The following is a 15,646-nucleotide window of genomic DNA, read 5'->3' on the forward strand; positions in this document are numbered from 1 at the left end:
GGTGCCTTTTGAAATAAAACAAGATATCCTGATATAAGTGTTGTTAAAAATATCTTTTTACAAAACTAAACGGACATCCGTGTAGAATAGTACAGTTTTTAGACGAAATTCCAGGGAAAACCCCTCAACATTCCGTAGATTGAGTCAAGGAATTTTTTTCTTGTACAATGATGAACTGAACATTTATTAAGTATATAATGAAGTGAGAGAAATATGGATTATTTGGTACCATTACATGCATAGGATTTTTTAGCGTACCCAAATGCAACGCTAGTGACCCCCCCCCCCCCCGGGCTAATATCATGTTATAGAAGTTCCAACCGGAGGTTTCTAATGAAAATAAATGTTGACATGATACATGGTGTTAAAGGGGGGGGGGGAGGGGGAGAGGGGCACAACAAAACATAAATTTCTTGGCATACTCATTGGAGGTACAACCCAGCACCCTCACTCCCGGTTTCTATAAGGGTATGTATTGTATGCAGTCAATGTTTTCCCATTGGGGACAGAAGCGATGGACACATTGTATTTTCAATCGAAAGTCAATTAAATTGGGTCAAATGCTGGTTATATGAGGTAAATGGGCTTTTGTTTATATTAATATTTTTTGCATAATAACAAACATAATATACACACTACCAACGTATCATTCAGAAGTTACTTTGTGTTTTGATTTCCCGATCAGATTTCATCACTTAAATCTTGGGTGTATTTGTTGTAGACAGTAAATTTAACTCAGATTTTTTGTTTAAATGTGTTGATCATCAGCCATCGACATTATAGCATAATGACTGCTGAGAATGTCCATTAGTACTGCAAGTTTATCCTTTAATTGTTTTATTCTTTAAAAGGTTTCAACTAAAAAGAAGTATTGGTGCCTATCCTTTGGAAAGGTGTTTTTAATTAGCAACTGCATCTTCAGCCAGATGCATCTCAGTAAAGCTGAAATTTGTTTACATGTATATAGAGTGTTGTAAACTACCATTCGATATCTTACAGGTGACAGTTTCATAAAATACCACTACACACAGATCCGCAAAAATGCCAGGAACCCCCAAACATGACGCCCTAGATAGCCTCATCCACTCCCAAACACCGCTGATGGCACAGGACAACTCCTTAGAATTAGGTTAGTCTGAAAAATGTCACAAGTTTAAAACAACTTAATTATTAGAATTAAGAGAGTCTCAGAAATCATAAGTCAATCCTTTAATTGGGCGTCGGAAATTTTTTAATTCAACTAGTACTACAATACTCCTCAGAAGTCTCAGATATGTCTCAAGACAACTCCTGAGGATAAGATAAGTCTCAGAAATGTCTCAAGACAACTCCTGAGGATAAGTCCCAGAAATGTCTCAAGACATCTCCTGAGGATAAGATAAGTCTCAGAAATGTCTCAAGACAACTCCTGAGGATAAGTCTCAGAAATGTCTCAAGACATCTCCTTAGGATAAAATAAGTCTCAGAAATGTCTCAAGACAACTCCTGAGGATAAGATAAGTCTCAGAAATGTCTCTAGACATCTCCTGAAGATAAGATAAGTCTCAGAAATGTCTCAAGACAACTCCTGAGGATAAGATAAGTCTCAGAAATGTCTCAAGACAACTCCTCATGATAAGTCTCAGAAATGTCTCAAGACAACTCCTGAGGATAAAATAAGTCTCAGAAATGTCTCAAGACAACTCCTGAGGATAAGATAAGTCTCAGAAATGTCTCTAGACATCTCCTTAAGATAAGATAAGTCTCACAAATGTCTCAAGACAACTCCTTAGGATAAGATAAGTCTCAGAAATGTCTCAAGACAACTCCTGAGGATAAGATAAGTCTCACAAATGTCTCAAGACAACTCCTGAGGATAAAATAAGTCTCAGAAATGTCTCAAGACAACTCTTGAAGATAAGATAAGTCTCAGAAATGTCTCAAGACAACTCTTGAGGATAAGATAAGTCTCAGAAATGTCTCAAGACAACTCCTTAGGATAAAATAAGTCTCAGAAATGTCTCAAGACAACTCCTGAGGATAAGATAAGTCTCAGAAATGTCTCAAGACAACTCCTGAGGATAAGTCCCAGAAATATCACAAGACATCTCCTGAGGATAAGATAAGTCTCAGAAATGTCTCAAGACAACTCCTGAGGATAAGTCTCAGAAATGTCTCAAGACATCTCCTTAGGATAAAATAAGTCTCAGAAATGTCTCAAGACAACTCCTGAGGATAAGATAAGTCTCAGAAATGTCTCAAGACAACTCCTGAGGATAAGATAAGTCTCAGAAATGTCTCAAGACAACTCCTCATGATAAGTCTCAGAAATGTCTCAAGACAACTCCTGAGGATAAAATAAGTCCCAGAAATGTCTCAAGACAACTCCTGGGGATAAGATAAGTCTCAGAAATGTCTCTAGACATCTCCTTAGGATAAAATAAGTCTCAGAAATGTCTCAAGACAACTCCTGAGGATAAGATAAGTCTCAGAAATGTCTCAAGACAACTCCTGAGGATAAGATAAGTCTCAGAAATGTCTCAAGACAACTCCTCATGATAAGTCTCAGAAATGTCTCAAGACAACTCCTGAGGATAAAATAAGTCCCAGAAATGTCTCAAGACAACACCTGAGGATAAGATAAGTCTCAGAAATGTCTCTAGACATCTCCTTAGGATAAAATAAGTCTCAGAAATGTCTCAAGACAACTCCTTAGGATAAGATAAGTCTCAGAAATGTCTCAAGACATCTCCTGAGGATAAGATAAGTCTCAGAAATGTCTCAAGACAACTCCTGAGGATAAGTCTCAGAAATGTCTCAAGACATCTCCTTAGGATAAAATAAGTCTCAGAAATGTCTCAAGACAACTCCTGAGGATAAGATAAGTCTCAGAAATGTCTCAAGACAACTCCTGAGGATAAGATAAGTCTCAGAAATGTCTCAAGACAACTCCTCATGATAAGTCTCAGAAATGTCTCAAGACAACTCCTGAGGATAAAATAAGTCCCAGAAATGTCTCAAGACAACTCCTGAGGATAAGATAAGTCTCAGAAATGTCTCTAGACATCTCCTTAGGATAAGATAAGTCTCAGAAATGTCTCAAGACAACTCCTTAGGATAAGATAAGTCTCAGAAATGTCTCAAGACAACTCCTCATGATAAGTCTCAGAAATGTCTCAAGACAACTCCTGAGGATAAAATAAGTCCCAGAAATGTCTCAAGACAACTCTTGAAGATAAGATAAGTCTCAGAAATGTCTCAAGACAACTCCTTAAGATAAGATAAGTCTCAGAAATGTCTCAAGACAACTCCTTAGGATAAGATAAGTCTCAGAAATGTCTCAAGACAACTCCTGAAGATAAGTCTCAGAAATGTCTCAAGACAACTCCTCACGACAAGTCTCAGAAATGTCTGAAGACAACTCCTTGGGATAAGATAAGTCTCAGAAATGTCTGAAGACAACTCCTTGTGATAAGAAAAGTCTCAGAAATGTCTCAAGACAACTCATTAGGATAAAATAATTCTCAGAAATGTCTCAAGACAACTCCTTAAGATTGGATAATTCTCAAAAATGTTTCATGACAACTCTTCAGGATAAGATAAGTCTCAGAAATGGCTCAAAACAAATCCTCATGATGTCTCAGAAATGTCTCATGACATCTCCTTGGTTCTTAAGATTGGATAAGTCTCAGAAATGTCTCAAGAGAAACTCCTTAGGATAAAATAAGTTTAAGAAATGTCTCAAGACAACTCCTTAGGATTAGATAAGTCTCAGAAATGACTCAGGAGAAACTCCTTAGGTTAAGATAAGTCTCAGAAATGACTCAAGAGAAACTCCTTAGGTTAAGATAAGTCTCAGAAATGACTCAAGACAACTCCTTAGTCCTTAAGATTGGATAAGTCTCAGAAATGTCTCAAGACAACTTTTTAGGTTAAGATAAGTCTCAGAAATGTCTCAAGACAACGTTTTAGGTAATAGGATAAGTCTCAGAAATGTCTCAAGACAACTTTTTAGGATAAGATAAGTCTCAGAAATGTCTCAAGACAACTTTTAAGGATAAGATAAGTCTCAGAAATGTCTCAAGACAACTTTTTAGGATAAGACAAGTCTTCATACAATCTGTCATTAGGTCGAATGTTGACTGACTGTTAAAGCAGAATCGATCTCAGAGAGGTTCACTTCTATATAAATAGGGATCTGACTTATAGGTCCGGGATTTGTTTTTTTCGTTCACCAAAACCTGCGTCGATTTCCGTTCCGGTTAACGACCTTAGGCTAAATGCTTGCAGTAATTTGTTTTTCATAAATCTTTATTTCAGTAAGTAGAGGTAGGAGGAACCCTTTCATAGACAGTGACTATGTAGCATGATATTATCAACGTATTCTGAGTTTGTTATCTCGAAATGTTATTATTGATAATTTTCTTTGTTTCTCATGGTACATAACGGTAATGTCTACAGTCTCAATTCTATTCTTAATGTGTATATATCTAACAACACATTTCGTGGATATTTTAAAAACATGTCATTAATGTATGCAAATTATATAAATGTTATATATTATATAAATGAAATCCAAGGGAGTGCAGTTACTGATATGTAGCTATACTGTTTCAAAACTTAAGATCTGAGTTTAGAACGTTGACTCAGTACAAAAGTTCATGTATATATGTTATTCTAATTATATTATGCTTAAATAATACAAGCAATACGTTACATATTAACCCTGACAAGCACTAGCAGTACAGACTGAATAAAGCAATGTGATTAAATTCTAAGGTATGTATACAATTGAAATCCATCACAGCTCACTGTAGCCGAGAATACCTGTATCTAGTAACACAGAGTTATTCTTGTCCTCGAAGAAAGTGTGCTATACTGAGGTATAGTTCCGCTTGACTGTGTTTTAGGTACATTGGAATGTTACGATTTGCTATCTCTCTGGTGTTTCTTATATCAAGAATGGATCCGGACTTGCATAAAGAATAGATAATTGACGAAAAATACACTTGCCTATTAAAAATTTTAAATAGTCTTTAAAAAGGCGAGAATATAAAACTTTAAAAATGTGGCACCAGGTGGATTCGAACCCTCGATTTTAAAAAAGTACCCACGGTGTGACAAGTCAGCGCTTATATCATATTCTGACTTCTATAGTTAAAACGTTTAAATGTGAAGCAAATTGTCAAAATCAGGTTTCTTTATTTTTTGTAGGTTTTTTGTGAATTTCGACCCTAGGACAGGGGTGCCCCTAAAAAAAAAAATCCTATCTTAAATTATTCACTACATTCCAACCTACCAAAATGTTACAATTTTATTTAGGGGCAGGCCTGCCCTAAAGGACTTCTAGGCCAAAAAAAATCCAAAATTCATGCAAAAATCGACGCTTTATCGGACAAAATGCTGTTTGGAGTTTTTTCTAAAGTTGTAAATAATAAATTTTAGGTGCAAAATACAAATGTGAAAAATTTAGACATATGTACATATATACGGTAGAAAACAACTAATAAACAAGGATTTTTAAATGTCATTCTTCCGGGAATTTGTTCTCTCCTAAACGTCAATTCTTCTGAAATTATGAATATATCCTTAGCGGCGGATGTGAACAGTTGACACTATATGACCCTTGACTAAATGGACTTAAGTATTTCTCTGAAATGTGCGAATGTTGTATCATAAAAGTGTATTTTTAACGTATAGTGGGTCTTCGCTCCATGTTTTTGTTAACCAATAAATGTATATTTTTACGCAAACTTTGAGGATAAACTTTCAAAAAAAATGAAGCTAAGACCCACTCATATCGAAAAATTGTGTTATAGTATGAGAAAATGATCCTTTTTGCCCTCTTTAGTGTGTGTATGCTATTTCATAGGCAAATGATTTCTATCTTAATTTATGAAATTTTTGCAAATTGTGGAGATTTTGCTTAAAGTATACTTTAATGTTAGATGAAATATCAAAGAAAATTTAGTTATAATTGAGATTAAGTTTTCATCTTCGTGTTTGTCGCACCATAGGCACTTCGCTAGCCTTGTTCGCCCATCTTCTTTTCACCTATAATGTTTTTGTAGCATAGTTGCATCAATACATCATCAGATTGCTTTACTTTTGAATTATTAACATTAAATATTCCCTATACTTCTGAGCCATAAAGTATTAAGGCTTAATAGTGTGACCAAAGACATTTAGACTGCATGGTGGATATCCCGGGATATAAGCTATGGAAATCTTTTTGTAGCTTGAAGAAAGCTTTTAGTCCCTTTTTGTATAACTCAAGTTTAGCCATAGAGAAAGTCCCCGAGGCTGTGAAATGGATGCCTAGAAGTATTTATAAGTTGATACACATTCAATATTGAAATTTTTGTAATGAAATGTATGTTTAATTGTTCTCCCAGTTTTATTAAAAATAATAATTTTTGTTTAATTAGAATTTACTTTCATACCCCCGTCATCACAATACTCTTCTAAAGAGTAGTCCTTGTGGTGTTGATGAAAAAATTACTATATTATCTGCATATACAATAAACAGTCTATATTTTTTTTGTGTAACTTGACAGAGTCTATACAACTTTGTAAATATAATGGCAAATAATTTATAAACATTTTAAATAAAGTAGGGCTCAAGTTAAGGGCTCAATATATGATTCAGGGTAAAGCTTTCAACTGTTTTGGAGAAAACCATGGTTTAGCCATGAAGCAAGCTAGATCATATTAATTTTATCCCCCTATTTTTTCCCGGTGTGGTTATGTACGACCTAGGGATATCTAACCTCAACCCATTTGTGCTGTTTATGAAAAAAAAATTGCTGTAAATATTTTCAAATAAGTAGTTCCCCAGTCTGTTTCCTCAATGCTCCTATATCATGATATGTGATTATTTTTCATTTTCACCATTTTATTTTGTAAGACTTGTGAGGTCGAGTTTACAATTGGTAAGAAAATGAAATAAGACCACATAACTTGATACAATGTATAATTGAGGAAATCGACTGAAAATAACGTATTTTCACCCAAATCAGGTGCTTGTTGATCAAACTTTATAAAAACGTATAATAGCTATATGGATCAGGCAATACAGCAATATTTGTGTAAAAAACGAAACATTTGCTGAACAGAGTGGCAGATAAACCATGTCAGAATATACTATTCCATATTTTATTTGTTCACGAAATATTATAATATTAAGCAAGCTCAGAATAAAAGCTTTGAAGGCTTCGAATAAAAATATTTTCTCCTTGAACTACACGTGCTCAATTTAATTACACTAGAACATTGATGTATATACAATCGAAATTTGTTGAAATAATAAGTATAATCCATCATTTTTTTTTTGGTCTGTTCTGTTCAAATACATACATGTATATCTTTCTTTTATTTCGTGTATATTCCTCCTTTTTCCAAGCTGGTATATGTTTTAAAATGTATTATTCAAAATTGTATCTCACCAAAAACCAGCAACCAAACAAAATGAAAACAAAAATCAAACAAACAAACAAAACAAACAAGCAACCAGAAAAAGAAAGAAAGAAAGAAAATCCATAAAAAATATGTATAAATTGCAAACTCATTATAAAAAAGGGACACAAAACTATCTATCAGAGTGCTCTTTTGTTATATTATGCTTGTTCTCGTTTTTTGTTTGTTTGTTTTTTGTATTTATTAGTCTACACTTTTGCTAAAGCGCAGGGACATTAAACCTCATTTGTTCTGTCCGTCTGTCTGTCGCAAAAAATTTAACCTTGGTCATAACTTTTGAATGAGAGAAAATAGGCTTTCATATTTAACGTGCATATTACTTGTGATTTTAACAGACGTACCTGTGACAAGACTTTTTCGAATGTTCTATGATTTTTCATCTCATGACACTGACTTTGAAGTTTGGTGTACTTTTGAAAAAAAAAACCCTTGGCCGTAGCTTTTGATCTGAGGAAACCGGGGAACAGAAAGACAGCTGGGCCTGACGGAATTCTCCCAGAAGCCCTCAAGGCAGGTATAAAGATTTCAGCAGATGCGATACTGCGTCTCCTGTGGAACGTCTAGACAGAGGAGAAGGAACCAGCCGCCTGGAAGAAAGGGAATCTAAGGAAGCTCGACCTGAGAATGCAAGAACTTGGCCTGGAATCATGCTTCTCTCTGTCCCAAGCAAGATTCTGACAAGAATAAAAGTAAACAGAGAAAACAAGATAAAAGGAAGACAAGGCAGGGCTTTCCTAGTTTACATGTGCAGTATCTGTGACAAGACCTTTTCGGATGTACCATGGTTTATGACTTTGACTATGAAGTTTGACCTTCTTTTCAAAAATTGTAACTTGCCAAATCGTTTGCACCTGAAGAAACAAGGTTTTCATAATGTACAAGTTCATTACCTGTGAAAAGACCTTTCCGAATGAATTTTTTACCTCTAGACCTTAAACCTTGAAGATTGACCTACTTTTCATAACTTTAACTTGTTCGTAACTTTTGTACCGATGACAAGACCTTTCCGAAGGTATTGCCTTTTTCTATGTTGTTGTTGTTCTTTTTTTTCACTTCATGATCTCTACCTCGAAGTTTGACGTGCAAAAACTGACCTCACTTGACCTTGAAATCTGACCTGCTTATCAACAATATAACCCCGCTCGATTTTACAGAGCATTAAAATTTTACAACCAAGAGTATAAAAGTATGAGGTCAAAAAGTATGTAGTAGTGTGCATTGGTGATATGAAAATTGCGCAAAATTCCCATAACTTTCAACTTTATCGGAAAAGTAATTAGCGAATCCAAGAACATCTACGCCATCAAAGCCATTTTTTGTGAAGTTCAGAAGTCGCCAGTCATCATCAGTAGCTGATGAAATCATTTTCTTAGCAAATAACAGTACTTGTGAAGAAGTGAAATTAGTGTGATTGTCGGTTTAATTCTGATTGCAATAAATAGCGAAAACAATTAATTAAACGTCCATGTTATTGACAGACGATACAAACAATTTTGGCTACCTCAAGCACCGAAGATTTTTTACGAAATATTGAAAAATTTTCACTCTTCAGAATTTTCTTTTACAAATAGCTTTGTAATTGTATAACTTGAATAAATCATAATAAATTATAAACAAGTTTTATCTGTTCAATTAACCGGTTAATTTTTACGACTAACCCAGGCACGCACAATGTAGTATCGGGGGAGGGGGGAGGCTGTCCCCCCTTTTTTCCTTTTTTTTCAAAACATATCATTTCTCATTGAATATGTTCATATCATATTTGAAAGACTGCTTGCCCCCCACCATCCTCTTACCGATCAAACAGGGTTTTGGAATCTGTACAATATACCTTTTTTATTTGCTTGTCAAAATTTTTTTCAGGTAATTTGTCATTTTTTGGCTGCCCCCCCCCCCCCTTAATTCAAAAATGATACTATGTTCCTGTGTAACCGGTTGCAAAAATTGTTCCGATTACCATCCCTAGAAAATACAACTATAATAATACAGTCCTTGTACAGGAGCTTCAGTTTTTATCTGGTGTAGAGAAAATGTGACATGTAAACAGCTGTTGCAGCACATATGTGTTAAACTTCTGTCTTGGGGGAAAAGTGCTCAATTGTCTTATATGTGAATAATAAGGTCTGCATGCAAATTAATTTTTAAACACCGTGCATTTTCTCCTTACACCGGATCCCAATCCCCCTGTTTGTAAGTTAGAGGAGCGTCATTTGTATCAAAATTTGGGAAATACCGCAGTGTTTATTACTCATTATTGTGACGAAAGTTTAGTAAACAATATAAAACTAGTGTACTTGTAGACTGTATAAATATATTAAACACTTGTATTCAGGAGCACGTTTTATGACTGTCCGTAAACATTAGACTGTAATTATTCAGCCGTGATATTTTCACTGAACCAGAACAGGTAAAAATCAGTCGCCAGCACTGTTGACATCCAAGGTAGGGGTATGTTGTGCCAATATGATTGAAATACTTTATTATTTTTGATAATTTATGTATATATTATACGATCAAATTTTGATGATCAATTCTTTAACTTAGCAATGTCTTTTTCTTTCAATTCGTAAATATTAGCTTATTAATGCATGGTCTCAATATTTTGACAAATTGTTTGTGTTTAGTGTAAATGTTTCTTTTCCCGTCTCGTGTTTTGTGTGTGTGTGTGTGTGTGTGGGGGGGGGGGGGGGTCCCAATATTCCATGGTTGCCTTTCTTGAATTAATTCGAGTTATGTGATAATTTTCTCACGTCATACAAAAACAATTTATGCGCCATTGTTTTAGCACAAAATACAACTCTATCACATCAATTATAACTGTTCATTGATTTGGACAGAGTTAATTTTTTTTTTCTTTTTTTTTTTTTAATAGTTGTGTGTTCCATCATAAATATTTCTGTTGACTTCCTCCTTTCAGGATAGCACTCCTACTTAATACCGTAATTCTATTTCTTCATTTCTCTGTTTAGGAAATATTTTCTCTATAAAAAGTAGAACAGATTGGGGGATAGTGATGGTGTTGGGGGTTGTATTCTCCTAACATTTTTTTTTGTGTGAAAATAAAGCAATTTGCCGATATATGAAACAGATTCTATTAACAATAGCTGATCCACCCCCCGATCCCCTCCCTTCAACAGTCATAGAAGTTGGTTGTGAACGTTTGATGTCCACGTATTGGCATCAAAATTGAACATTTCCTCTCTCGAAATAGATTTCTGGCTTGGAACAAAACTGTTTTGGTAATGCATGATAAGTAAATTTTCTTAATTTTTTTGTTTGTTATTATTACTTTCTTTGTTCTGTGTTGTTCTTTTTTCTTTTATTAATTTATTTACTTATTATTTATTTATTTTCTTGACTTATCAAGAATTTTGGTACCGCCCCAAACCCAGACTGCTCTTCCTTCAAATTCTAAATACTTTCTAGTACGTGACTGGAATTTGTTTGTACATTTTAGATAAAATATTAATGAATTTACTGGTAATTAATTATGCAGTCAACAAAAAATGGGAACATCAAACTTTACATATCTTAGTATTCGGTTCTTAGTACATACAACTGGTTTTATCTGTAAGGGAAAATTTAAGAGTATGAGCAACTGAGCACTTGTTTTGTAATATTTGCTCAAAGTCTATAAATCCCACAGCCATGTATTGACATTCTACGTAGAATACATTCGAACATCTTATAAAGATTGACATAAGTAAACACAAGTTTTTTTTATGGGTTTTGGGTCACCGGGTCTCTATTGATATAATTTGATCTAACACCATGACGGGCACCTATTGGGGCAACGAGTCATCAGATAAGGTCCGGCTATTCAAATGGTGAACTCCAAAAAGTTCAATTAGAAGACTTTGCGGAAGTATGTCAGGGAATTAAACAGTTCTTTTGACAGATTATGTTCAACTGTTTTATTTCCCGCGATGCTACACAAATAACTGCTGTGTTCTCCAGCAATCCATTGTGATCGATCTCATAAAAATATCACATGATTAAATTTGCGTAATTTCTTATTATCCATCCTTATAAGTATTTCTGAGGTACTGAAATCAATCAAAGTACTGAAAGTACTGAGAAACGCTAAACAATGATTTTTTTCAATAAAATTTCGTCAATTTGAAATCCATCAGAATTAGTTTAGCTTCATTTTAAATTCCTTATTGTATTGGAATAAGTACTAAACATTTTATTTTTCTTTCGTAATATCATTGTATGCCAGTAAGTAGCTTGAACATTAAAAATGTTAAGTACTGCGAAGGATAGCGTTGTTCTGCCGCCTACCGCCAAGTCAATTTTCAAAAGTGATTAAATGATTTTTTCATTTTTATTTAGATATTTATATGAATTTTCACAAAACATAACTTATTAGGGGGAGGGGGAGAGCTATATCTATAATTTTGGTAAAACTTGTGTTTTTCACCATAGAAATCAATGGAAAACGGAAAATATATTCAACCCCCCCCCCTTCCCGGCCCTGTGCAACAAAAAAGAATCCTTTTTACGGATTTTAGCAGATTCATGGCAAAGCGTTTTTTCACACCGGGGGGGGGGGGGGGGGGTATGTTTACAAACCAAAATGAACCAAAAATTGTCATTTTATGACCAATTTCAAATTATATACAACTTAAAAGATTTTACTAAATGAATCAGATATAATTAGTTTTACATAAGTTTATCGAAAGGAAAGATTAAGAAATCATTTATCCACATCTGAGTATTTCTAAATATCATAACGTTTTAAAGACTGATATCAATGGAAAAAATATACCCCCTTATCAGAAAAAAGTTGTATTTAACAGCAATTAGTTAACATTGGTATCACTGCTATTAATCAATTACTAATGAAGTCAGCTTTACATTTGAAAAGATTTAATAGCAATTATTTCAATTAAAGTATGAGCGTGTAAAATGTAGCCGGGAATCGGGATTTAGCGTTCGCAGTTAATTTTAAGTCGCTCAATTTAATGTTAAAAAGGGACAATGCTAATTGCATTGTCGTTTTACTTACAATCTTAAATTTCCATATTTATTTAAAAAAAAACTCTTCGTCCAATGATTCGAACTAACCTGAAAATTCTCAATAATTAACAATAACAGTTTTTTTAAAAATAGTTTTACATCAAATACCTATATAAATGTTTGTAAACTTGGACTCGAGCTCTGTTATTGTTTATGCTTACGTTTTACTGGGTGTATTCGCTAACTCTCCTTCCTACATGTACACGGTGGCTCGTCGAAATGTACATGTCGCGTCTGTTTCATGACATATCCCCCTCCCTCCCCCTCCCCCAGGCACACACACACGCACAAAAACACACACGTTTTCATACAAAATGTTTATTATCAAATATGTAGTAGCCTTGAAAATATTTTAATTACTTAGCAAAACAGACAAAGACGAGCATACAAAATGCAATGCAACTGCCCGAAGAGGTCGTCTTTAACTAAGTATTTTCGACGTTGATATCTCCTGTTCAAGGCAATTGGCTTTTATGAAAATATATTTAACAGAAGATGCCCTCCTTTCACCATTTTTTTTCCAATAAGGTTTTTTGATACACGTCTACTGTCTGCTTTTTGTAAAGATTAAAAAAAAATCACCAAGAAGTTTGTATTTTAGATCCTGAAATAAGAGCAGTTCTTACAAAAGAGAGGCGAGTCTATTGTGGTGGGTCTCTATTCTGGAATCTACGTTTACACACATGTTTGTATTAATCTGATTTCTGGTGAATGATATCAGGAAGCAACGACCTCACACTCTTAAAATTTAATAAAGGTGTTTCACCCCGTGTTATTTTTTCCCTCTTTTTAAAACAATATAACAGAAAGCGATCGCTAAGGCATTCAACACAATTTTAAAACGCGTGATTGCACGGCCTGCATATACATATACATATTTTTTTGTAATGTGAGAGGACATTACTTTTAACTTTTTTTTTCAAGACACCCTTTCAGTTTTGAAGACTTCTTTGAATCAAGGGCACTATAGATTTCAGACAGACAAGTCTGTTTTGTATATGATGAATATTGTCAAGATCTCTAAAGTTATTTTACTTTGTTTCCAGGACTAGAAATAAAAATGACGAAAAAACGTGAAGAATCTTCCAAAATGCGCGATAGGATTTTGAAGGTTCTTAGAACGAATCTTCTAATCATCCTCATGATCATCGCAGTCATCATCGGGCTCGGTCTTGGGTTTGGTCTCCGAAGCGTTTGGACTCCGTATGAAACAAGAAAAATCTTTTACCTCCGTTTCCCAGGAGATCTCCTCATGAATATGCTAAAAATGCTGATTCTTCCTCTTATTGTTTCGAGCCTCATCACCGCTATGGGAAGTCTCGACACCAATGCTTCCGGTCGTATGGGCCTGCGCACAGTGGTGTACTACATGACGACGACATTCGCCGCCGTGATTCTAGGAATTATTCTAGTGATGACGATAGAGCCAGGAAAGAAGGGTAGCAAGGATATCACTAAATCAGGCAAACCCAAAGAAGCAGAGCCTCTAGACGCCCTCTTTGACCTGATACGGTGTGTTCGATTCGACAGTCTAATTTTAACTAAAATCAAAATTGATTATTATACAAATATAGCCCTTTTATGAGGTCAATCCATATATATATCGACTTCACAGAAAAGCATATCGTGCTCAGTCGATATGCTTTTCTGTGAAGTCGATATACCGATGGATTGACCTCATAAAAGGGCTATATTTGTTATATTATTTTCTTTGGGAGAGAAAGAGACAAACAAATTCATTGTGTAGGAATTTGTAAGTTTTAAAGACTTTTCACCATTATAAATATATCTTTGGATTTTCCTTAAGTAATTTTTAGTAACTCAAGTCAATATCGTAAAATATAATTTTGCACGTGATAACAAGCAAACCAATCGGTTTTATTGAATTATATACAATGTAGTAAAAATAATATACCAAAAGATTTTCCTTGTTGGATGGAATATTTTCTTCCTTTTCCCCTACAAATATGATTATTTCAGATTATTAAATAAAGGGGAAAATTCGTGAAATGAAACATTATATTGACATTATTTTTATAATTTTAGAAACTGCTTTCCAGATAACCTTATAGAGAGCGCTTTCCAGAAGGTAATGACTTCCGTGTATTTTATGCCAACTTTAGGGGAGGCTTTTTTTTTAAACTGAAAACTTTTTTAAAAAACTGGATTGTTAAACTCAATTACACGTGCTCTTTCACCCGTGATTTTTATATTTAATTTAGCAAGTGACAACGGTTGGAAGCAGGACAGTGACCAAAACAACCTTTAACCCCCTGACGAACTCCTCCAGCAATCTAACGGAGACTTGTAAGATAGTCCTCTATAGCAGTATATTCCATTTAGAAACGACTTAAAATGCTGCACAAATTCAACTCCAGAAATTCTTATCAAATAACAAGTGTCAATTTTAAAGTACTTTAATAAATTAAAAAAAAAAATATACCATAACCTATATATGTAATAATTTTTTTTTTTTATTGAAAAATAAAATTGATATATATGCGGAATCCTGTAATCAAAATTCATTCGTGTGTGTTATTTCTGTATATTATGCATATAACGTTTTTTTTTTCATTTGTACACACAGTATTGGACTTGGTAACGAATCTGACCGGAAACGGAAATATGACAGGGTCGAACACCACGGACGGTAAGACTGACAATGTTAATTTCAGAATGCTCCACTGTAATTCGGAAGGTAACAGACTACCACTAAATGACATAGAATAACGTCAGATATTTTACCCCAACCCCGCAATTACGAGGAATGCTTTACGATATATAAGTATATATGTTTCACCATATATATATATATATATATATATATATATATATATATATATATATATATATATATATATATATATATATATATATATATATATATATATATTCACACTACTCATTTAAACTTTCCTGTTCATACGAATGCGCCAATTTTTTTTTTACTTTGCTTCACTTCCAAACTCGAAAATCCTATTTGGAGGGTAAGGGGGTAGGTTAAACTTTTTCGACAAGAGTTTTTTTTTCATCAGCCCTGATACTACGTACCTATAGGGTAAGTGTGGACTAAATTGAGAGTATATACATATGGTTTCTTCAATGTATACCATTGGATTTGGTGTTGGCGTCCCGGAGGTTAAATACTTTGGAGTAGTTTTCAGAGAAA

The 15,646-nt window shown here is 34.1% G+C and overlaps 1 protein-coding gene and 1 long non-coding RNA gene across 3 annotated transcripts in view; one reads left to right on the plus strand and one right to left on the minus strand.

Annotated features, from left to right (window-relative positions):
- Positions 1–884: 884 nt before the first annotated feature.
- Positions 885–8,121, minus strand: LOC133200759 (uncharacterized). The gene is made up of 2 exons (XR_009722997.1): positions 7,797–8,121; positions 885–1,135 (listed from the first exon to the last, which is right to left on the minus strand). It is a non-coding gene; the product is annotated as an uncharacterized LOC133200759 (long non-coding RNA).
- LOC133200758 (excitatory amino acid transporter 3-like) overlaps positions 1,027–15,646 on the plus strand; it is a 35,016-nt gene continuing 20,396 nt past the window's right edge. The window contains exons 1-5 of one of the 2 annotated variants that reach the window (XM_061336544.1): positions 1,027–1,129; positions 13,524–13,989; positions 14,524–14,566; positions 14,700–14,784; positions 15,065–15,127. In XM_061336544.1, coding sequence (XP_061192528.1) covers positions 1,042–1,129; positions 13,524–13,989; positions 14,524–14,566; positions 14,700–14,784; positions 15,065–15,127 — 745 coding nt within the window. In that variant the 5' untranslated portion in view covers positions 1,027–1,041. Of the gene's footprint in view, positions 1,130–9,799; positions 9,898–13,523; positions 13,990–14,523; positions 14,567–14,699; positions 14,785–15,064; positions 15,128–15,646 lie in introns of those variants that run through there. The other variant, XM_061336545.1, reaches the window with a different exon arrangement.

Source organism: Saccostrea echinata, unplaced genomic scaffold (assembly GCF_033153115.1).
Source record: "Saccostrea echinata isolate AGI-Se365-2 ecotype Australia unplaced genomic scaffold, CSIRO_AGI_Sech_v1 ptg000041l, whole genome shotgun sequence".
Lineage (NCBI taxonomy): Eukaryota > Metazoa > Mollusca > Bivalvia > Ostreida > Ostreidae > Saccostrea > Saccostrea echinata.